Source organism: Procambarus clarkii, chromosome 83, assembly GCF_040958095.1.
Source record: "Procambarus clarkii isolate CNS0578487 chromosome 83, FALCON_Pclarkii_2.0, whole genome shotgun sequence".
NCBI lineage: Eukaryota > Metazoa > Arthropoda > Malacostraca > Decapoda > Cambaridae > Procambarus > Procambarus clarkii.
The window spans coordinates 13,704,694-13,729,841 of NC_091232.1; the positions used below are offsets into that span (position 1 = coordinate 13,704,694).

At 40.6% G+C, this 25,148-nt stretch overlaps 1 protein-coding gene across 1 annotated transcript in view; it reads left to right on the forward strand.

The window, feature by feature from the left end:
• LOC138358456 (carbonic anhydrase-related protein 10-like) overlaps positions 1–25,148 on the forward strand; it is a 221,226-nt gene that overhangs the window by 34,686 nt on the left and 161,392 nt on the right. The window contains exon 2 of the mRNA XM_069316433.1: positions 16,711–18,938. Within this exon, the coding sequence (XP_069172534.1) occupies positions 18,863–18,938 (76 nt within the window). The 5' untranslated portion in view covers positions 16,711–18,862. The remainder of the gene's footprint in view (positions 1–16,710; positions 18,939–25,148) is intronic.

The window sequence follows — 25,148 nt, forward strand, 5'->3', positions numbered from 1 at the left end:
ACACACACACACACACACACACACACACACAGTCTCTTCCAACCATTAACACAAGAGACGAGTATCCATCACTGTCATGGCCTTCAACCATAAAATGCCTCCAGCGGCGGTAAACTCGGAGGTAACCTCAACGAATATAGTAAACCTGTCTCAATGATATAACAAAAATAGTTCATCCCATTGCTGAAAATCTTATCAATGCTACCAATGTTCAGAAAATTTATGAAAATAATAATAATAATAATAATATTAATAATAATAATAACCTAATCACGTGTTCACTAGGTCATCTAGCAGTGAGTACTAACATATTTTGCCTAAAGTTCACTTATCATGCAGCCATACCGTTACTGTGAGTTGTAGTAGACCAACTACCTTCCTACAAGTTGTGTAACCCATACCCATCTTATACCCATCTTGTTATTAGTGTACCCAGACCCACCACCTTGTCAGGTGTAGTGTACCCCGTGCCCATCCTGGGAGCAGTAAGAGTAAAAGATACAGAGACACATTGAGCTCAGGAACTGTACCCCAAAATTCGTTTAGCAAATCAAGCTGAATCATTGATGATCAAGTTGCAGAGTATGTTAAGAATACATTCATGATGTATATCTTAACTAATCAAACATTTTGATGATCCCGTGAGGAACAAAGACTGAGTCTTATGCAGATGATGAGTCACAATAACATGGCTGCAGAATTTATTACTTTTAATTAAATTTAATTTATTAAGACCTGAAATTACAGGTCTTAGTGTAGTATGGACGCCACACCCATCTAGTGAGTGGGTGGCAGAAGGGATACAGCCAGACATGACAAGTTCAGAATCTGTATTCCATAATCCTCGTCCCAAGCCATTTTAATTTCTGATGCGCCAGTTACATATATTATCATTTTATTTTGCCTGTTATGCACACCAAGGAAGTATGGTAACAATGAGAGGAGTGCCACTCAGCAAGCATAATAACGTGTCAGAGACAGCCACTCAGCAAGCATAATAACGTGTCAGAGACAGCCACTCAGCAAGCGTAATAACGTGTCAGGGACAGCCACTCAGCAAGCATAATAACGTGTCAGAGACAGCCACTCAACAAGCATAATAACGTGTCAGAGACAGCCACTCAGCAAGCGTAATAACGTGTCAGAGACAGCCACTCAGCAAGCGTAATAACGTGTCAGAGACAGCCACTCAGCAAGCGTAATAACGTGTCAGAGACAGCCACTCAGCAAGCGTAATAACGTGTCAGAGACAGCCACTCAGCAAGCGTAATAACGTGTCAGAGACAGCCACTCAGCAAGCGTAATAACGTGTCAGAGACAGCCACTCAGCAAGCGTAATAACGTGTCAGAGACAGCCACTCAGCAAGCGTAATAACGTGTCAGAGACAGCCACTAAGCAAGCGTAATAACGTGTCAGAGACAGCCACTCAGCAAGCGTAATAACGTGTCAGAGACAGCCACTCAGCAAGCGTAATAACGTGTCAGAGACAGCCACTCAGCAAGCGTAATAACGTGTCAGAGACAGCCACTCAGCAAGCGTAATAACATGTCAGAGACAGCCACTCAGCAAGCGTAATAACATGTCAGAGACAGCCACTCAGCAAGCATAATAACGTGTCAGAGACAGCCACTCAGCAAGCATAATAACGTGTCAGAGACAGCCACTCAGCAAGCGTAATAACGTGTCAGAGACAGCCACTCAACAAGCATAATAACGTGTCAGAGACAGCCACTCAGCAAGCGTAATAACGTGTCAGAGACAGCCACTCAGCAAGCGTAATAACGTGTCAGAGACAGCCACTCAGCAAGCGTAATAACGTGTCAGAGACAGCCACTCAGCAAGCGTAATAACGTGTCAGAGACAGCCACTGAGCAAGCATAATAACGTGTCAGAGACAGCCACTCAGCAAGCGTAATAACATGTCAGAGACAGCCACTCAGCAAGCATAATAACGTGTCAGAGACAGCCACTCAGCAAGCGTAATAACATGTCAGAGACAGCCACTCAGCAAGCATAATAACGCGTTAGACACACCACTCAGGCCCTGGGACAACAGTACATGTAAACATAACTAAACATTGGTATTTCTGGACGTTGAATCTTTAGCAATGTTTTCCTAGGACGGCCGTATTGACTGTGTCACACCTGAGGTCCCCGCCCACACCGCATCCCAGCCCAGCCCACACGCCCAAACCACCTCCACGCCTTCAAACACTTACTACCACCCAACCCACGCCACCCAGCCCACGCCACCCAGCCCACGCCACCCAGCCCACACCACCCAGCCCACACCACCCAGCCCTCGCCACCCAGCCCACGCCACCCAGCCCACGCCACCCAGCCCACGCCACCCAGCCCACGCCACCCAGCCCACACCACCCAGCCCACACCACCCAGCCCACGCCACCCAGCCCACGCCACCCAGCCCACGCCACCCAGCCCACGCCACCCAGCCCACGCCACCCAGCCCACGCCACCCAGCCCACGCCACCCAGCCCACACCACCCAGCCCACACCACCCAGCCCACGCCACCCAGCCCTCGCCACCCAGCCCACGCCACCCAGCCCACATCACCCAGCCCACACCACCCAGCCCACGCCACCCAGCCCACACCACCCAGCCCACGCCACCCAGCCCACGCCATCCAGCCCACGCTACCACTCCGCTCTCACATCCACAATACCTTGTCCCATCCCTTCCCCCCTTTGTCTGTACCCATCTCCTGGGGCCTGAGCTGTCCATGTATGTGTGTGTGTATATATGTAAAAGTATTATATATATATATATATATATATATATATATATATATATATATATATATATATATATATATATATATATATATATATATATATATATAAATATAAAGACTCAAACAAAACAAAGAGAACAGACGTAGACAAATAGGATGTCTGGTTTCTTGACTTGCAATTTGCCTCTTCTGCGTGTGTGACAGTCTCACAGACAGACTGACAAGAAGGTTGGCATACGGACAGAGATATAAACCAAGATAAACAGTTGGATACAAATGCGAGCACACACACACACACACACACACACACACACACACACACACACACACACACACACACACACACACACACACACGTAGACATACACACACACATGGACAGTTTTTTTCATCTCATGCCTTTGTTCACCTAGCAATAGAGCTCAGTGAATTTGACAACTGCCAACGACTGCACCCTGGGTATGAGTGTGAGTGTGTGTGTGTGTGTGTGTGTGTGTGTGTGTGTGTGTGTGTGTGTGTGTGTGTGTGTGTGTGTATGTGTGTGTGTCTGTACTCACCTATTTGTACTCACCTATTTGTGCTTGCGGGGGTTGAGCTTTGGCTCTTTGGTCCCGCCTCTCAACTGTCAATCAAGTAGTGTACAGATTCCTGAGCCTACTGGGCTCTATCATATCTACATTTAAAACTGTGTATGGAGTCAGCCTCCACCACATCACTGCCTGTGTGTGTGTGTATGTGTGTGTGTGTGTGTGTGTGTTTATGTGTGTGTGTGTGTGTGTGTGTGTGTGTGTGTGTGTGTGTGTGTGTGTGAAATATATGTAATAAATTTGATTGAGGAAATTTGGTTAAGTCTCTACATTAGATACCCGATAGTAAGAAAGGCGGGGGTCCAAGAGCTAACCTCTCGTGCCTGCAAGCACAAATAGTGAACACACACACACAACACACACACACAAAGACACACACACAAAGACACACACACACAACAAACGGACAGCACAGTAGGTGGAAAGACAAAGCCCAAGTAATTAAACTGTCTCAAAGGCCCTGTTCCAGACCAATCGTGTAAGAGTATCGACCTCGGAGAAGGAGGCGGCGCCGCGGACACAGGTGTCATCAGGTGAGGTGGGAATTTGGCCACTCGTCAACACGGCCAGGTTCACCACACAACTCGTAAAGAACTCAAACTAAAGGAGACGCAGCTGCAACAATACGCTAAAGGCATTTGCAGTTAGGCTCTTGTCAAGGTGGAGGAGCTAGTGTGTTGCGTGGAGGGGGGTTGGGGGGAATGTTGCAGATGGGAACAGTGTGTTGTGCGCAGGAGATTGTGTACGACAGTAAAGTGAAGAATGAGTTACTGAATCAAGCTTGAGTGTTGCGGAGATGTGTAACTAGTGTGTTACATGGTGGAAAAACCAGTTTGTTGCATAAATATGTTGTTGGAAGGGGGGGGGGCGGGTATGGCTGGTGTGGGTACAGTGAAGACATGCTGTGTTGCAGGGATGTGAGGCTGGGTGATGATCAATTGATCAACTGATATTAAAACATCTGATACCATATCAGTGGGGTCAACTGAGCCCAATAGATACAATAACATACAAATAAATATAATTCCTAATATAATAGGTAAAAACATTATGTTTTAATAGTAATGGTTATCTTATCTATCGGGAGCCGGTCGGCCGAGCGGACAGCACACTGGTCTTGTGATCCTGTGGTCCTGGGTTCGATCCCAGGCGCCGGCGAGAAACAATGGGCAGAGTTTCTTTCACCCTATGCCCCTGTTACCTAGCAGTAAAATAGGTACCTGGGTGTTAGTCAGCTGTCACGGGCTGCTTCCTGGGGGTGGAGGCCTGGTCGAGGACCGGGCCGCGGGGACACTAAAAAGCCTCGAAATCATCTCAAGATAACCTCAAGATAACCAAGATATCTGGAGGTTACCTTGAGATAATTTCAGGGCTTAGTGTCACCCCCCAGGAAGCAGCCCGTAGCAGCTGTCTAACTCCCAGGTACCTATTTTCTGCTAGGTAACAGTGGCATCAGAGTGAAAGAAACATTTTACCCATTTGTCTCCGCCTCCACCGGTGATCGAACCCGGAACCTCAGGACTACGAACCCGAAGCGCTGTCCACCCAGCTGTCAGGCGCCATTATGGTAAAATTCCCTAAAATATGAAAATGTTAAAAGACATTTCTCAACGTGAATGAAATCATCAACAAAATAAAACCAATTTTCTGGGAGATCATCTTCGTTGATAAAACTTTATTACCCACTAATGAGAAAATAAACACCACTCCCAGGATAAGGAATTGCAAATTGTCTCATGACGGTCCCACTATCCTCGTTGGCCAAGTATGGGACAGGAGCAACACCAGCAAGTGTGGTATATACACAGACACATTGCTATTGATACAGCAAGAAGCAGAGTTGCAAGTCAGCAGGTGCTTTCCTCCACTATGTGTCTGCCTATATGCAAATTAGGTGCGGTATCCAACGGTATGAATGGCGACATACCACAGTAATGATTAACATGGCATGTCATGGCTAGCACTGGCATCCCAACAACGCGGCCAAACACAAAATCGGCTAAGGAAATAGCAATATATATATATATATATATATATATATATATATATATATATATATATATATATATATATATATATATATATATATATATATATGTCGTACCTAGTAGCCAGAACTCACTTCTCAGCCTACTATGCAAGGCCCGATTTGCCTAATAAGCCTAGTTTTCATGAATTAATATTTTTTCGCCAACCTAACCTACCTTACCTAACCTAACCTAACGTTTTCGGCTACCTAACCTAACCTAACCTATAAAGATTGGTTAGGTTAGGTTAGGTAGGGTTGGTTAGGTTCGGTCATATATCTACGTTAATTTGAACTCCAATAAAAAAAAATGACCTCATACATAATGAAATGGGTAGCTTTATCATTTCATAAGAAAAAAATTAGAGAAAATATATTAATTTAGTAAAACTTGTCTTATTAGGCAAATCGGGCCTTGCATAGTAGGCTGAGAAGTGCGTTCTGGCTACTAGGTACGACATATATATATATATATATATATATATATATATATATATATATATATATATATATATATATATATATATACTATATTTTAGTTTTTATCTATACTCTTGATTTATTATATCAATATTTAATGGACAGTGGCATTCAGAGCGTGTGTACTTGGTCAAAATGTACGCTAAATCTATTCTAGGTAGGTGAGGGGAATTCAAGAAGCCAGTTGCGTGCCAATGTGTCTGCAAACGCACGCAACCTGCTACACCACACGCACACAGCCCACTACACCAAACGTCTATAATGCCAATATTTAATATAAATATACTCCCTATACATTAAGATGAATGGAAATTGTGTCAGGAAAGCTGATACTTTCGTCACATTGAAAACTAAGATGAGCTGTAGTTATGATGGAAATCGAAGTCTCTCAACTTTTTATTAACAGATATATAAGAAAAAAAATCTCCCTAAGCCTTTTGTGTACAGTTATTCACTGTGTACAAATGTTGGAATGTTGTTATATTCCTTTTTATGGTACTTATATTTGTGTTTCTCATTTTTGTCTCCTTTTTTCCGTCCTTCCTTTGACATTATTAACATCTTGATCTTTTATTTCAATGTAATTCGATTCAAAATCCCTGAGACTATGAAGGTCACATAAACTTTCACGCAGGAATCTGAAACTCAGTAAAATTATTACGAAACGCGCACGCTTATAAGGAAACTTAAGGGTATGCATCAATACGAACACACATATACAACACAGACACATGCGGGACTAAGGAATCAATGTTCAATTCCCTTCAAACACAAGTGAATACTCATCTCAGGGATAAACGAATCCGTGGAGACATGACCATTTCATACAAAATATCAATTTGGCAAGGAATGCACCCGAAGCACCTATAATAATATACACAGGTACATTATTAGCATAAATTCACAGTGTCAGACTTGTGAATGAATGAAAGAACAAGAAGCAGAAAGAGTGGAGACGAACGCCCTCAGAGCTCAAAATGCAGGTGTGATTGAGCCGAACTTTCACAGAAAGACGAAGAAACAAATAAATTGTTGGTTTGGAAGCGAGACTTAAAGTTCGAATAACATCTCTCGCTAGCACACTAAGTACAGCTATGTTGACCAGACCACACACTTGAAGGTGAAGGGACGACGACGTTTCGGTCCATCCTGGACCATTCTCAAGTCGATCGACTTGACTTGAATGGTCCAGGACGGACCGAAACGTCGTCGTCCCTTCACCTTCTTGTGTGTGGTTTGGTCAACATACTTCAGCCACGTTATTGTGTCTCATCGCCTGCAAAGTACAGCTAAATAAATATATACTCAAGTACACATTTGTGTATATATATAAGTGTTTATGATCAAGCACTCATTACTCAATAAAAAATTATTGGTTATTATATATTTACTAAGCAAGAAATTCTCAAATTCCTCTCCAAGTTCAATAACTCCCTAAAACATATTACTAAATATATTACCACCACTGAGCATAAAATATAATCAATAGAACTCATTTCCATATTAAATATATCACCGCTCCAGAAAAAAATACTATTTTTTATTGGTATCTATTTTTAAAGATAAGTATTGAACAAAGCATCCGGTTAATAACAATGAAAATGAACGTTTATTCTAGAGAAGAAAACAAATATAATATATAAATGAAGGTGTTCTCTACCAGTGAGAGAGGGAAAGAAACAAAGAGGAGAAATGGAAGGATGGATGGCTACAAGTCATGTGGGAGCCGGTCGGCCGAGCGGACAGCACGCGGGACTTGTGATCCTGTGGTCCTGGGTTCGATCCCAGGCGCCGGCGAGAAACAATGGGCAGAGTTTCTTTCACCCTATGCCCCTGTTACCTAGCAGTAAAATAGGTACCTGGGTGTTAGTCAGCTGTCACGGGCTGCTTCCTGGGGGTGGAGGCCTGGTCGAGGACCGGGCTGCGGGGACACTAAAGCCCCGAAATCAATCAAATCATCTCAAGATGTGGAGCAACAGAGATGAATGCAAGTAAGAAGAGTGTGACTAGAAGAGGAAGTGATAAACAGAGATAAGGGACACTGCAGAGTTCTGCACTGTGCAGAGTCTTGATGGACCGGAGGAGGAGGAGGAGGAGGAGGAACAAGAAGAGAAGCAGGAGGGAAGGAAGGAAGGAAGAGGTGCAGGAGGTGTGCTGAATATAGAATGACAAACCGATTTGGAATTCTTGGCAGGTGCTGTCAATATTTCAATGATTGTGTGTGTGTGTGTGTGTGTGTGTGTGTGTGTGTGTGTGTGTGTGTACTCACCTAGTTGTGCTTGTGGGAGTTGAGCTCTGGCTCTTTGGTCCGGCCTCTTAACTGTCAATCAACTGTTGTGTGTGTGTGTGTGTGTGTGTGTGTGTGTGTGTGTGTGTGTGTGTGTGTGTGTGTGTGTGTGTGTGTGTACTCACCTAGTTGTACTCACCTAGTTGTGCTTGTGGGAGTTGAGCTCTGGCTCTTTGGTCCGGCCTCTTAACTGTCAATCAACTGTTGTGTGTGTGTGTGTGTGTGTGTGTGTGTGTGTGTGTGTGTGTGTGTACTCACCTAGTTGTGCTTGTGGGAGTTGAGCTCTGGCTCTTTGGTCCGGCCTCTTAACTGTCAATCAACTGTTGTGTGTGTGTGTGTGTGTGTGTGTGTGTGTGTGTACTCACCTAGTTGTACTCACCTAGTTGTGCTTGTGGGAGTTGAGCTCTGGCTCTTTGGTCCGGCCTCTTAACTGTCAATCAACTGTTGTGTGTGTGTGTGTGTGTGTGTGTGTGTGTGTGTGTGTACTCACCTAGTTGTACTCACCTAGTTGTGCTTGTGGGAGTTGAGCTCTGGCTCTTTGGTCCGGCCTCTTAACTGTCAATCAACTGTTGTGTGTGTGTGTGTGTGTGTGTGTGTGTGTGTGTGTGTGTGTGTGTGTGTGTGTGTGTGTGTGTGTGTGTGTGTACTCACCTAGTTGTGCTTGTGGGAGTTGAGCTCTGGCTCTTTGGTCCGGCCTCTTAACTGTCAATCAACTGTTGTGTGTGTGTGTGTGTGTGTGTGTGTGTGTGTGTGTGTGTGTGTGTGTGTGTGTGTGTGTGTAGGTGAGAAGTAATTGCATGTTACATGAAAATTAGGCCTAAAAGAGCATGACAATGCAGGCATGCAAGTAGGCCTACCAGGGCAAATGATTACAGAACTCTCAATAGGCTTATCAGCTTATCATGTCACGAACGTAGGACTTCAAGACCCATAAGAAGAGGGATTCCAAACGACTTTTCATTGAATCTTCAGGAAGAAATGTTTCAGTTTTCTGATCAATCCGTAACAGCGACAAAGAAGGGACATGGCTAAAGAATTAATGTTTTTACTGGTCTCGTCATCATTCTTACTGGTAACTAATGCAGTGACAGAAATGAGTAGCAGAACGGAGCAACGTGAGGCAGGAGGAGTAGGCGACATCTCTGCTCTACGAACTGGAAGATAGAATGATGAATAATTGGAATAAGATATTACGGAATATAAAAGAAGCAGCAGACACGATAATAGCAGTTAGCGAAAAAGATGAATAGGATTACTGGAATAATACGCTAAATGATCAATCTTAATCAAGATAAACAATGTTAACAGCAAAAGGCGGAGAGAGAAACGAGGCGATGGGATGTGAACCAATAACAAGTAGAACATCTGGAGAACAAATGAAGCAGAGAGGAAGCTCTTAATATCGTAATAATGCTTGTGGACATTGAGTAAAGGATAAAGGACACACATATGAAGATGGTTGCAAAGAACATTAGAACTACTACAAGTAATGAAGAAAACTGTAGAATGCTAATTAGCCCATACAAGACATCTCCTAAATATACCCAGCCAAGCATTCTTATATGTCTAACCATCGCTTGAAACAATCCAGCGGTGCCATGTAAATGATGTCGACTCAGCAATTTCTTCTTAAAATCAACAACCCTGTTCCCAAACTAATCAGATATTTTCAGAATCAAATCTTATTCAAATCGTATGAAAGTAGGAAAGCTTGAAGATTCGAAGCTTGAAGAGATGAAAGCGGGAGGAAAGACGACGATGACAGCTGAGATAACGAGGCAATAGAAATAGAAATAGAAAAGGCAATTCATACAGATGATCACCAAGTTTCATTAACAAGAGAGAATATGGTTCAATTAAAGAAGGCATTAAAGGACCAGCATACCAAGGTCATACATTGGTTAAAGAAGGCCACGAACTACTACACAAGAGGCGCGAGAGAATACTGCCAGAAATAATCACTCAGGTGTTTGTATATTTGAATTCAAAACTTTACTTCAATTTCCAGTGGAGTGAGAGAGTCGGGAGATATGAACTGAATACGAGGGGGATATTAAGGCAGTTATCGGGAAGAGCGCTAAGCCATTACGACTATATATAACTTGGAAGTGATATGAGGATAAGTATTTGGAACAGGACGAAGGAAAGGAACTGTGCCCGACCACTTGGATTATATAGGTTTGAGCGCCAACCTGAAAGAAACCAGACCGTCGCTCTACAGTCCACTCCATGTGGTAGATTGATTACAAGAGGACGAGCAACTTGTTTAACCTTCGTGAACCCCCAGAGCTTCTACCAACATAACACTGCACAAGCTGTTAAGGTACACGCGCGAGTCTACCCACTTGCGTTTAGAATGGCACTTACAGTCTGATGTATTGCTAAAGCTATTTCTATAACCTCTCTGTCCCTCTCTTTCTCTCCCTCTCCCCCACCCCCCCTCTCTCTCTCTCTCTCTCTTTCCCCCCCCCCCCCTCTCTCTCTCTCCCCCCCCCCCTCTCTCTCTCTCCCCCCCCCCTCTCTCTCTCTCTCTCTCTCACTATGACCGATATTTTATTTATTGTTGAATATTGAATTGCAAAAACACCTCCACTTGCCATAATAGAAATTTATGTTCTGATTCTGAATTGCAAAAAATCTGCCTGTGGTTATAACGGATATTTTATTTGTTTGGATTTTGAGTCTTGGTAAACCCTTCATGTTTCCATGAGCTTTTCTTTCCCTTTTTCGTATTTTTCTTTACAGTGAACTAACTACAAAAAGTTCTATTAAACTGCGAACCCCTGATTTACTCCATTTATTTGTATGTCGTAATTATATCTAAAAAATATACATGATCACAAAATAACTAATATAGCTAGTTGATTTTAAAAGGTTTAAATATAAATAATAATAGTATAATTTTAAATAATAATCATTTTAAATATTAATAATGGATTACAATTATTTTAGACTCATGTCTGTATGTTTTTTATAAATATATTCATTGGCATATATATTTAAGGTCGTTTTGAATTATCAAAAATTAACTGCTGGTACATATGCAGCTTCCAATGTTTCGCTTCACACATAAAAGTCTCACTCAACGAGAAAAGTCAGATAAATAAATATGAATTATTTTCTCACCAATAATCACTATATATACTTCTCTTGGTCGTTCTTGGCAAAGTTTGTACCAACCAACAAATATTCATTGCTGTTATACCTCTCCTAAAAAGTATTTGTGTGTTTGAACGACCGTTTCTTCTGTGTGTGTGTGTGTTTGATCTACATTTACCAGTGTTTTGTATATTGTGTGAAGGGTGTTAGTGCTTCCTGGTGGCTTATGCTTTAATTTGTCAGGTCGATCATTCCTTTAAGAGCATTTTTGTGTGTGGGTGTTTTATTGGTGGGCTGTGTCTTTGAGCTACTGTTTATAAATATTTGTGTTGTAATTTTGTCTCTCTCTCATTCCATCTCCATCACCCTTGTCCATCATAACTTGCTTTCCCGCTGTTCATCGCGGTTGCTATAATAGAGTTAAGCAGCCTGACACCACGCAATTACCACCTCATCCATCCTTCCAACAACCAGAGATTTTCTGACGTCTGGCCATTTAGATCGCCCATTTCTGTTTCTCTAATTTTTTGGCTGATGAAATTATGAGTCTATGGTTCCTCCGGTCACAATTTATTAGTGCCTGGCTTTATTTTTATATTCCTCTTAGGAGGTGGAAAAAACTGGCTCCTCGTGTTTTGGTAATACTGATAGGGAGGACGAGGACCATAGTACATATACAGACATACAATGCAATTAGAAATTAGAAATCGGTACTATTGAATTTGGACAAAACTGAAAACTATTTTCTGCTAATGTTGCAAAGACAAACTAAACTAACCTAACCTTCTTGGGCCTAATACACGCTATCTGAGGGCTAGTATAGTACATATGTGTGCTATACTAGGCTTATAAAATATTTAAATTTGTTTTAAGCTTAATTTTTTCGGACTATAAAGAGAATAGTACAAAATTCAACTAATTGCTTAGTACGTCAATGTTTGTACTAAGGTGCACAAAGTTAAACCATATACTATCGAAACAGAAAGATGGATTGAAAATATCTAAAACTGGGTAAAAATATAGAAAATTATTCTGTAATGATAAACTTTCTACTTCTTAAAGTATTGGCTGGCATGGCCACCTTGTTCATGCTCACAAGCACGCACGTCCGGCGCGCTCGCACACACACACACACACACACACACACACACACACACACACACACACACACACACACACACACACACACACACACACACACTCAAAGCTTGCACGTTTTTGTACCCCCGCGTGTGTACTGCAGCAAGTTTCCATGGGTGCCCTCCATTATATTCATCTAACATTCATGATATTCAGTAGGCTAAAAACAAGTATAGAGAGCACATTCTGTTCACATTCCACTTCCCACTGAATGGACGAGGCTCTGACCTCGTCAGTCGACCTTTCAAGCTCTATTGAAAAGGTAGGCTTCTAAAAATGTTCTCATTGTTTGTTTTACAGAAGCGATTTATTGTTTTATATATTTTTTTTTGCTAAGGCTATTTTTCTATGCCATATTGCAGTTTATTATCTAAGCGTCGTGGCATTTTTCTGTGTGTGTGTGTGTGTGTGTGTGTGTGTGTGTTAGTAGTTATGTGCTGTATGTGATGTAATTACAGGGTCGAGAATTAGCTCCCTAGCCCGCCTTTTTTTGCTGGTGGTAAGTTAAAGACACGAGTTTAATGTATTTATTAGTGTGTGTGTGTGTGTGTGTGTGTGTGTGTGTGTGTGTGTGTGTGTGTGTGTGTGTGTGTGTGTGTGTTTGTGTGAATGTGTTTGTGTGTATTTATTAATACAGTATTATATTAATAAAATAAATTAGTGAAAACGAGTTAAAAGAGGTATCCTCGACATGTATTGTACTAATGTGATCATGTATGAGAGAGGCTGCGCAAGATCAATCATAATAGAATACCAAACAAAGGATACAAAAAAAGTTTAGTTACAAAAGTTCTGGCTAAATACTGTTTTTGTGAATTCAGGATTATTAATTTGAATCAAATTTTCGGGTAACATAATAGATGTGGTATCACTGGATAGTTTCAAGCGAAGGTTAGTTACAAATGTTAATGAATGTTAATGGGAATATTTGGGTGGTGCTTCGTACCTGTCCGTTCACTCCAATGTTCACAACGACACTAAACTGATGTACTAAACTGCTCTATAATAACCTAACTGAAGATTGCGAAGATAAAAAGGCACTTTATGTAAATTTTGCAATCCGCTGCGATTTTTAACATCTGACGTTCGGGATTTTTACTTGTCAAATTGTAATGTATTATGAGAGTATAGACAAGCGGCTCGTATGAGCCAGAATGCCTTCTGCCGTTTCCTATATTCATGTTTTCATTGTTCTTAACTTAAATATTAAACTTTTAAACAAATCCGGTACATGATTATGTATTATTTTACCATTTTTGTAAAGTGCATTCTGTCATACATAAATTGTTAGAATATTCAATCGATAAATTAATATAGCTGATTGTGCATATAAGACATTAAATTTTTTAACATTTTAAGTCAGTATTAAGACTGGGTTAGGTCTGGAGTTTGATGAGGCTTAGCTCGCTTTTAACAATGAGGGATGGAAGTGTACTCCATCAAAAATCTTCCATCCATACGAAGCAACTCTCTATACGAGGTTTTGAACACACTTCGGATTTAATTACTATTGATATTGTTTTAACTATCATCACACAGTATATTATATATATATTATATATATATATATATATATATATATATATATATATATATATATATATATATATATATATATATATATATATTTACAGCACAGTTACTGATATTATAGATCTTAAGAAGATTGATCTTAGGAATTCCAGTCATTATAGCAATAATAATAATGGTCCTTATAGTCGGAAATAATACCTTTAAGGATACATGATTATAATATTGTTTAATATTGCTTCGGCTTTTCGTGCATTTAGAGGCGTGAGGCTCGAGTCTGAGTAGATCTTGTTGTCCTCTGAGAGTATTTATTGGTCAATCGTCGATAGATGCACGTCATTTGCAACCTGTCACCGGTGCAATTCCCATGCAAATTGCTGACACGTATTTTTTTTTACTCCAAACACCAACACAACCGAAACACACACACACACACACACACACACTCAGACACACACACTCAGACACACACACTCAGACACACACACACACACACACACACACACACACACACACACACACACACACACACACACACAGGGGCCTCGTAGCCTGGTGAATAGCGCGCAGGATTCGTAATTCTGTGGCGCGGGTTCGATTCCCGCACGAGGCAGAAACAAATGGGCAAAGTTTCTTTCACCCTAAATGCCCCTGTTACCTAGCAGTAAATAGGTACCTGGGAGTTAGTCAACTGTCACGGGCTGCTTCCTGGGGTGTGTGTGTGTGTGTGTGTGGTGTGGGGAAAAAAAAAAAAAAAAAAAAAGTAGTTAGTAAACAGTTGATTGACAGTTGAGAGGCGGGCCGAAATAGCAAAGCTCAACCCCCGTAAAAAACACAACTAGTAAACACACACACACACACACTCAGACACACACACCTGGTGTGTGGGCGCCTGGAGGCTGAGTGGATAGCGCTCAGGACTCGAACTCCTGGGGACCGGGGGTTCGATTCTCGGCGATGGCGGAAAACAAATGGGCAAAGTTTCTTTCACCCTGATGCCCCTGTTACCTAGCAGTAAATAGGTGCCTGGGAGTTAGACAGTTGTTACGGGCTGCTTCCCGTGTGGGTGTGCGTGAAAAAAGGATCGTTGATTGATTGACGGTTGAGAGGCGGGCCAAAAGAGCAGAGCTCAACCCCCGCAAGCACAATTTGGCGAATACAACTAGGTGAATACACATTCGCACCCTCCCTCCCTCAGCACGAACTATTTATTTTTGTACAGTTTATCTACCTTGATGATTACACTCGAACCTTTTTATTTGGAAGAGAGTATATGCCAGCAACTACCAGGCTCATTAATTTTAAACTCAGAACTTTCTACCAGAGTTAAGCAACGCCTGGTTCCATGTGCAGCTAAGAAGACACAGGCCATGATGATAATTACACTGCATGGTTTTAAAACTGGGACAACCATTTGAATAAATTGCAAGTACTAATGCTCAATGAAGAAAACATCTCAAGGGCAAAATATTTGGCTCTTCATTAACCATGTGAGGCCTCGTGCTCAACTCAGTAAACAAGACAAACTCTTACATAACTAAACTGCATCTCGCACCTTCTTGACATCTATGTTAAACCTTATAAGAAGCCCAATATCGCTGCCATCTTGAGTATGCTCACCTCTTCTTGGTGGCCTGTTCCCACTCATAATTTATTTGACTTCTGGGTAACGTAGAGAACAATGTGAGAAGTTTAATTCCTTGTCATGTACACAATCTGGTTGAAATAGTCACTATATCAGAGCTTTCAGCACCGAAGAGATATCTGCAGCCTTATTATGTATTACTAATATTTACAATGCAGGCGATGAGTCACAATAACGTGGCTGAAGTATGTTGACCAGACCACACACTAGAAGTTGAAGGGACGACGACGTTTCGGTCCGTCCTGGACCATTCTCAAGTCGATTGTGGCTAATATTTACAATGTTCCCCACTGGGGCCAACTTAGTGGATTACTCAAAACTGGCAAAGAGCTGTTGGTTGTGTCATTCCTGAGAACATCAATTTGTGATCTTTCATACCTCGGTTGACTACCACTTCTAACCTTTATCTTAACGTATTGGTAATCTTGAAGTCAAGTCATCCTTTCGTATAGAGACTTTGGCTTTCGGTTCGCTCCGGCATAGATCTGTACTTAACACTACTAACATAACGCTGAATAAAGTTTGTACCTAATAAAAAACTAACGCTTATCGCTTTAAATTAAAACGTTTTTGGAACCGGGCGTCACATGCTGATTTAGTTGAAAGCTCTAAGCATTTATTTTAATTTAGAAACATCGGTGGCACTCTCATTGAACGCTAATCATAGTTTAAAAAGGTATATTGAGAGAGCAAGGAGTTTGGAGAGAGAGAGAGAGAGAGAGAGAGAGAGAGAGAGAGAGAGAGAGAGAGAGAGAGAGAAAGAGAGAGAGATAGAAAGAGATAGAGAAAGAGAGAGAGAGAGAGAGAGAGAGAGAGAAAGAGATAGAGAAAGAAAGAGAGAGAGAGAGAGAGAGAGAGAGAGAGAGAGAGAGAGAGAGAGAGAGAGAGAGAGAGAGAGAGCGAAAGAAGGAGAAAGAGAGAAAGATGGAGAGAGAGAAAGATGGAGAGAGAGAAAGATGGAGAGAGAGAAAGAAGGAGAGTGAGAAAGTTTAGGGAATTATTCAGCAAGTTCCAGAATGTCTTCCATCAGCAACTGACATTACTTAATAACAAAATCATTAGCTATAAAATAAATTGTTAGTAAACCAATTCAAGAATTAGGAACACAGGTGGATTAATTGCTATTTTAATTATTGATTTGAAAACTCATTTATCTTTGCAGAGTGTGAAGCAGAGAGTAGAGAAGGAAGTGTGTACCAGCCTACACCTGCTCAGCCTCACCCACCAGACTAGCAGTCGAGTACAGTCTTGTCTTACACCTTACAACCACAGCCTCGCCTGGACAGAAGTCTATCCATTTGGATTCTTCCTTGCTGTCAGATCAGTGGACGAAGTTTACTTGTCTAATTTCTCATCTCGACTCCTCTAGGATAGTAAACACGGGTAGCCTATCCCTATCCTATCCTCGGGGTCGGCATTCAGAGCAGCTTGAAAACGCAACGGTCCTGTTTTCATCGTAAGGATTGGAATACATTTTGACGCGAAGGAATAAATTGAAAGACAAAAACTAACCTATAATATCAGCAATGAACTCACTCTCTTAGAATTTGATATAAAAATTTAAACTTAACAATATATTTTAAAGGATTAATATTAGGATTAGATCTCTCCCTAGCTCAGCGGTAGAGGATTTGATCTAAAGCAGAAGCATTATCATAAAATCTTGCCAGTGCCGAGCAAGAAAGAGAGAGAAAGACCTGCACGCTAGAATAACCCGTATGGAACTGTCTTGTGGCAAACTTATGAAGGAAATAAACCCGGCAAGCATGAGGAACCGCAGGATAAGATGGAGAAACCAGCGAAGCAAGTAATAAGACGCAGTGTGCGTGTACTGGGACTCAGGTGCGCCCTGTTTAGCCTCCACCAGCAGTTCAGGCTCGCTCTTACCCCAGCCAGACCCAACCTGTCTTCACATTTAGTCCGCGTCAATTGTACTAATTGTACTAACTAATTGTAATTGTACTAACACTAATGACCGTAGCGTCAAAAATCACCTTCTCTTGTCAAATGTGGAAGCACAGTAATTTTACGACGCTTCTTCGGACTAAAGAGCATCGGCTTCGATAGTGTATGTGCATGGCTCTGGTTCGCACAGTTCCATTGACGTAAAACCACAAAGTTCGATGTATCTAATCTGGTGAGACTGGCTGCTACACCAACTGGGAAAGACACGAAGACCATGTGAAGTGTGGACCCTCGAGCCTCGCCGCTCCTGTGAAGGAGAGGCTCTGAGGAAGAGGTTGTCTTCTAGCTGATGCTACAAACATTCCTGAACCAAGAAGTGCAATGTTTAAGCTGTAAATAGATTAATGTAATGAAACTTATTAATTAATTTCATCAATAATCACGTATTTAGTGGAGTGGGAATTAGCTTCGGAGCCTCCTTAAGAAAAATCCTAGAATCTTGTGTTTTTTCAAAGAGATTCAAGTTTTATTTATGAAGAAAATGTGTATAAAATGTGTGTAGCGTAACGGGGCGAGACACTGTTAGCACATGTCTCGTCGATAGTGTACTAATACTGTTAAAAACTCTGACTAATAATGTGGCCATATATTGGCAATAACAAAAAATCTATATACGTATATGAAACTTTTAAAGAAAATTGTTATGTTACTACCCACTTTCAGAGAGAATGAAATGTTATATAAAATAAAACTGCTTACCTAATCTATATGATATTATGAAATTTCCGTAATTTAACACATTTATTAATCTGGACTATTATAAATTTGTAAACCAAGCGATACCCATTGACACAATCCTTAAATTATCCTCAAGAAACAGTAATTTTCAAGCAGGTCGGAGAAAATTATTCTGCTTTCAAGTAGTGACCAATGCAGCTTGGTAACGGAGGCTAACTCATCAAATATAACTCATCAAATATAACTCATCAAATATAACCAGGAAGATGACTGGCCAGTAATAAGGCGCCGTGAGTGAGGGCAACAAGTGACCGATGACTGTCAGTAGTAAAGCCTTGAGAAGCTCTCGAAAATTCAATAAAACACTTTCAACAAAATTAGTGAAACAGCTTGAAAAATACTTATGAATTTTGACAATATAAAGTAAGGATATTGAGAATTTTGGAAAATGGAAAGAATAATTTTGAGAAACGACTAACAACCTTTGATGAAACGTAAATTACATTAAAAAGAGATCAAATGTTAACTGGAAACGGAAGCAAATGAAGACTCTTTCAATTAATAAATCACGATGTCAAGCAAGTTCCAGTGATTTATAATGGGAGTGAATAATGAATGAAGAGTAAGGGTGTGAGATTCATCCATCTGTTGTCTTCAGAAGAAGCTTCAAGATGACGTTCAGAGCTAAGGTCATCCCTTGTATCGTCCTAGTCCTCGTCTCTATCACCACCAAGTGTATGGGCTCAGGTAAGTTTGGTCAGGAGTTAGTGTTGGGTTTGTCAACTGCGGGAGGGTTATTAAGGTCATTACAGCAGCTTACAGGCCAGCCACCAGATATACTATAGCCCTGAGCGTAGTCCAGGCCAGTAGTAAACGCTCAGTATATGTATACTGAAGAGCAGAAGGCTCTACTCGGTATATACAGGGTGTACAAAAAAAAGTATGTTTTTATAGAGGAAAATTAATAACATTAAAATAAAAATAATAATTAATATTCATAGAATAAATAAAACAATTATGATCATATAATTGATACAACAAATATAATCAAATAATATATTTGCTTTAACATTTAATAAAGCACATATGAAAATACCAAATATTTTCAATTTATTTTGCCTGAGATAAGGAGTTTCGATACACCGTGCAATTCCCCATGTTGTTTATGTCTGAGCTGACCGGTGCTTTGTACACATACCTCAGTCAATATGAACGCATACAGTATATATGCATTACATATTCCACTATAAAAACTTTTCACTCTCAAACTGGCAATCAAGAAGATGTACATTCAACAAATGTATACATGTATCTCACATGACCCCGAGAACACCCAGCTGACGGGATAAACACAGGGTTTAGCCTTAATCCTAATATAATCCTAATATGATCGCCTGGCTTTATCTTGGTCCGTGTTAAAAAGCTCCCTAAATGAGTTTTTTTTTTAATCGCCTGAGAAATGGAGCACACGTGTGTAGGAGGCAAGGAAGAATTTGTGAAGCAACCTGTGGATGATCTATAATATTCTGAGTGTTGGAGAAGGTGTGGTAACTGGGTAGGAAGAATTTTTTAAGAATATAAAGAGTGATAAGAAATACACAAGTAGATAGAGGCGCAAAGAGACAAATAGGTAAAGGGAGAGATGTGGATAAAGACAGACAGGCTCATAGACAAATATATATAAACAGACGCAAACAAGTACACAGAGAAACTACGAATGTATAGACAGTTAATGAATGACGTCAGACGAGTCAAACATGCAGATAGAGAGATATGCAGAAATACATTCATACAGAGTTAGTCATACAAAAAGACAAATGTCCGATATACACGCAAAAAAATAAATGGTGCGTTCACGGTGACTGTCAAGACGAGACTGAGACATTATCATACCGTGACCGACGTTAATGATCTAATGGTGCAGATATATTCCAGTCACGTTAATGGGTCTCTTACGGTTCCAGACCCGTTATTATTTAATTTTTCTCCTCCAGTCATGTTCCTGTGATTCTTACTATTCTAAATATGTTAATGAGATTTTTATGGTCCCAGCAATGTTACTGTGATATTTTGTTCCAGCCACGAAGTAATTTTTACTGTTCCCGGTTCGATTCTGCAAATATTTTCTGATCCAGAAACGTTACTGTGACTTTTGATGTTCAGTCTTCATTATTTCTTCAAGTTCAAACTGAACACCAGGTAGTTTATCTAACATTATCTGCATTACATGTTTTAAGAAACTATTCGAGAGATTTTAATTTGGTTTCCTAGAGGTTTGATCTTCATCTCGTGTAACCTGTAACACTCGAAAATTTGTTGAGCAATTCTCAGCACTAATTGCTGGCCACCACTACTTGAAGAACGTTATTTACAATCTTAACTGAGCAAGGGTACCAAAATAAGGTAATCTATATCAACCTTACTCTTCAGGACTTGCATAAAGAATTTTAACTGAAATTATGCTAGACTAGTCTTTTAAAAATTACTTAATACCGTTATTAATAAAAGTCTTTCGGCTTCGTTCACTACGTAATTTTCCTGATAGAGGTCTCTTAATTAATTTGCTCCCAAAATGTAAACTATTAAATTTTGAATCAGACATTTAAATCACTTAAAGTGTTTTCCAATGCCATTCTATGTTATGGTTACGTGAAAAATTTTAAATCAAGCACTGGAGGAAAGAATTACAAATTACATAACCAGAAAGAATGATAATGAAATACTGTGACATGTTTGCAGACCGGATGATAAAATTTAATCTTGGAAAGTGGATTTGAGAGCAGTGCAATGGAGAGGATTGCAAATAATTTTGCAAAGGGGAGGCAATGGAGGCAGTAGAAATGATGCAATAGTGTTGCATCATTTGCTATAGTGGATGCAATTGAGAGTAGTGCAATGAAAGAGAAGGATATCCGGTAATGAATGGTGGAACAGATGACTAATAAGTATAAACGAGACAACGAAGAGAGTTCCTCCTACATCTCTGTACAGAGTAAAGCTACATACACCTTTAAGCCACGTGCAAGCTTAAGCCCGTAGCAGCATAAAACCATCATTAAGCGACGAACAGTGTAAAGCCACGAACAACATTAAGCTTCTTTCGGCGTAAAGCCACATGTAGCATTAAGCCATATAGAGCATCATGCCTCGTAGACTGTAGATCGACGGTCTCACTTCAGTCAGCTTTCACTCGCTGACCGTTCTAGTTGCTGAGTACCATTCCTTTCCCCCCGTCCCATCCCAAATCCTTACTCCAATCCCTTCTAAGTGCTATACAGTCGCAATAGATTAGCGCTTTCTCCTGATAATTGCCTTGCCTTGCCTCGTACAGGGTAATGCCTCGTACTTCCCTTTAAGGTCGACTTCAAGAGAATAAGATGAAATACCTCTAAGAACCGGTAGGCGTGTTCGCGTGTCAGGACAAACATGAAACTATCTGGAATTAGACTTATACAAATTAGAAGGAGCATTGTGAGTAACTCGTCAAGATGATCGATGTTTGTGCTTGTGTATTCATCTGTTTATGATTGAACTTTAGTTCTTGGTATTCACTTTTCTCAGCCACTGCACATTTGATGCAATAACTAGTCATACATTCCCCAATTCAAACTTTGAAAATCATTTAGGTGATATCTACTCCCCATATAGCTAATTCCATCGAGTTTTTACTCTTGCGCTAATTAAAAATTAAATTACATTGCTGTTTTGCTGCATCTAGCTTCACCAATGGTCTCTTGGTCTATTGACATTCATTACAATAGTTTCCTCTCAGCACTTTTCACTGAAGTATTTTTTATATATTTATTGTGTCTCGTATTTCAATTCTTTTATGTAACGTCTTTGGGTTTGGCTCTTTCAACTTATCTTCGTATATAATCAGCCGTAAATAATGTGCCTCGTTGCAACGCTTTCTTCCTCTTCCATATTCCAAATGTGGTTTATGAGTTGGGGCTTCACGACGAAGCTGCACCCTCTTAGACTCGTCTCATCTAGGTGATATTCAGTGTTCTGAAAGCTTATCTAGTGAGGTTCTGAATAATGCTTTGATCACAAATTTAGTGTATTCTGCTGACGTTATCCTAATTGACAATGGTCACCTGGGAAATGTTGCACGTTATATCACCTTCAAGATCTGAATTTTCAGTAATTTCAAGGAAATGTTTCCTCTTCATTGTGTATCGTCCTATTTTTACTATTTTCATCATCTAACATTAGCTAATTTAAATCGGGTACTAATTCTCGAATGAACTCAGCGGCCTATAAGGTTATCTTGAGGTTATCTTGAGATGATTTCGGGTCTTTTTAGTGTCCCCGCGGCCCGGTCCTCGACCAGGCCTCCACCCCCAGGAAGCAGCCCGTGACAGCTGACTAACACCCAGGTACCTATTTTACTGCTAGGTAACAGGGACATAGGGTGAAAGAAACTCTGCCCATTGTTTCTCGCCGGCGCCTGGGATCGAACCCAGGACCACAGGATCACAAATCCAGCGTGCTGTCCGCTCGGCCGACCGGCTCCCAAGGTACTTAGAGTATTTCCATATCATCGTCTGCCCAGATTCATCTGTGTAGTTTGACCATTGGTATAGATGACGGTTCTAAGAGAGATTCTTGGGAGACTTTATTACTTCACGACAATAGTACTTCTTCCTACTCACTGCGACTCTCTGTATCCTGTCCGTTAGATACTCTCTCATAAACTTTAGTTCTTTTCCAGGTACCTCCGCCTGTTTCTTAAGTTTCCCCTAGTGGTCTTTTAAGGCAGTTCCAAATATTATGTCTACCCATCCTTGTCTTTCCTGTTTTTTGTTAATTTGTCGTAGAATTCTGTTGTTTAGAGCCTGCAAAATGTTTAAATTTGAGCCTTAATTTGAGCCTTTTGAGGCTCAAAAATGAGCCTTATGTTTGGAGGCTCTTATTTCTTATTCGGCCAAAAGTAGCATTGTATTTAGCCTCTGGAAAGACTTATTTATTAATACTTTAATTAAAAGTGCCGGTGCAGAAATTTATAATTGGATGGATGTGCATCGACACACCAATATACAGCACAGTGACTGTTTTGGAGGCGGTGCTGCTATCTTCACGTAGACCAAGCATAAAGTCAAATTGAAGTGCCTTGAACACCAATACCACCTCATCCCAGTAGACTTGGAGGCTCTTCGCTTCTTGTGTAAAAGCGTTCTCAAGTTTCTGAACGAATTGACGATAAACTCGTTAGGGAAAACAAAGACCCCCAGAGTAACCAGTTTTGTGTTCGTCTTTTTCATTGAAGTTATCTACAGAAAGAATATCTACTGGATCAAGGGAAAATGTTGTATAAATTAATTTCTTATGTATGAGCTATGTATACCAGTTCTATTTAAATAAATTTGACGAATGGTTGAATGGTGTAGACGAAAATACTGGTGAATACAAAACCCAATCGACTTAAATCATTATAGTCCAGAGGATATATATACACCGAGACATGTACCCTGCTTCACAGTGTATATATGCTGAACATTCATTTTAGTCCTGAATTATATCCTGGACTAATGTATACTTACAGGGGGGGGGGGGGTCAGTAAGCTTTTGTGATGGTCGTAATAACCCTCCGAAATGATTTATAGGCCTCAACCCCAACACCAGACAAAAAGTATTACAACTGGTAAAGGTGATGTGGTGTAGAGAGGTGACATTGGGTACAACGTAAGATTGGAGTTATGACCAGTCTGTTGATTACAACAGTTATGTTGTAGGCAGGAGACTCAGAGGCTACTCGCCTCATAACAGCACCTCTGCCAGATGCATTATTTATTTTTGTTTTAATTCATGTGTCCAGCGCCAGAAGCATTAGTTTGAAGATGATGAACCGTCGCACTTAAACAGAAGATTAACCATGACGAAAGCATAATTTAAACAAATAATTTCATTTTTTTCAATTTAATTTTAAAACACATAATTTACACAAATTTACACGTTCATAATTTACACAAATGAAGCAGGAAGTTAATACAGAGAACACTTACAAAATAAGTGCCCAACTTATTTTTCCGTCTATTGATTGACTGATAAAGATTAAGCCACCCAAAAGGTGGCACGGGCATGAATAGCCCGTAAGTGGTCGCCCTTTTGAGTCATTACCAGTATCAAGAGCTGATACTGGAGATCTGTGGAGGTGCCCTTTTTTCGTCTTCCAGAACACGATAAATTTTACCTGATAACAAGACATTTACGAACCAAATTTAATTTAAGAATAAAATCCTGTATCAAGTCTGCTACACAAGTAGCAGAGTTAAAAAATCATCATGAAATTATAAGTCATAGAGAGATATTTGTGAGGGTCAGTTAGGCTTCTCACATTGAAGCATTTGAACGAGTGTTTGTCACGAATTTTCTACTACAAGAGGCACGAAAAAATTAATGTAATAAAATGACTTATTTATGAATTCTGTAAATCAGAGGCGACTGTGGGATGAATGGAATAAAAATTCCCTTTCTTACTCGTTCCCCTGGACTAGAAAATGTGTTGAACAAACGTACCCTGGGCTACACAACGTGTTGAACAAACGTACCCTGGGCTACACAACGTGTTGAACAAACGTACCCTGGCCTACACAACATGTTGAACAAACGTACCCTGGGCTACACAACGTGTTGAACAAACGTACCCTGGGCTACACAACGTGTTGAACAAACGTACCCTGGCCTACACAACATGTTGAACAAACGTACCCTGGCCTACACAACATGTTGAACAAACGTACCCTGGGCTACACAACGTGTTGAACAAACGTACCCTGGGCTACACAACGTGTTGAACAAACGTACCCTGGCCTACACAACATGTTGAGCAAACGTACCCTGGCCTACACAACGTGTTGAACAAACGTACCCTGGGCTACACAACGTGTTGAACAAACGTACCCTGGGCTACACAACGTGTTGAACAAACGTACCCTGGGCTACACAACGTGTTGA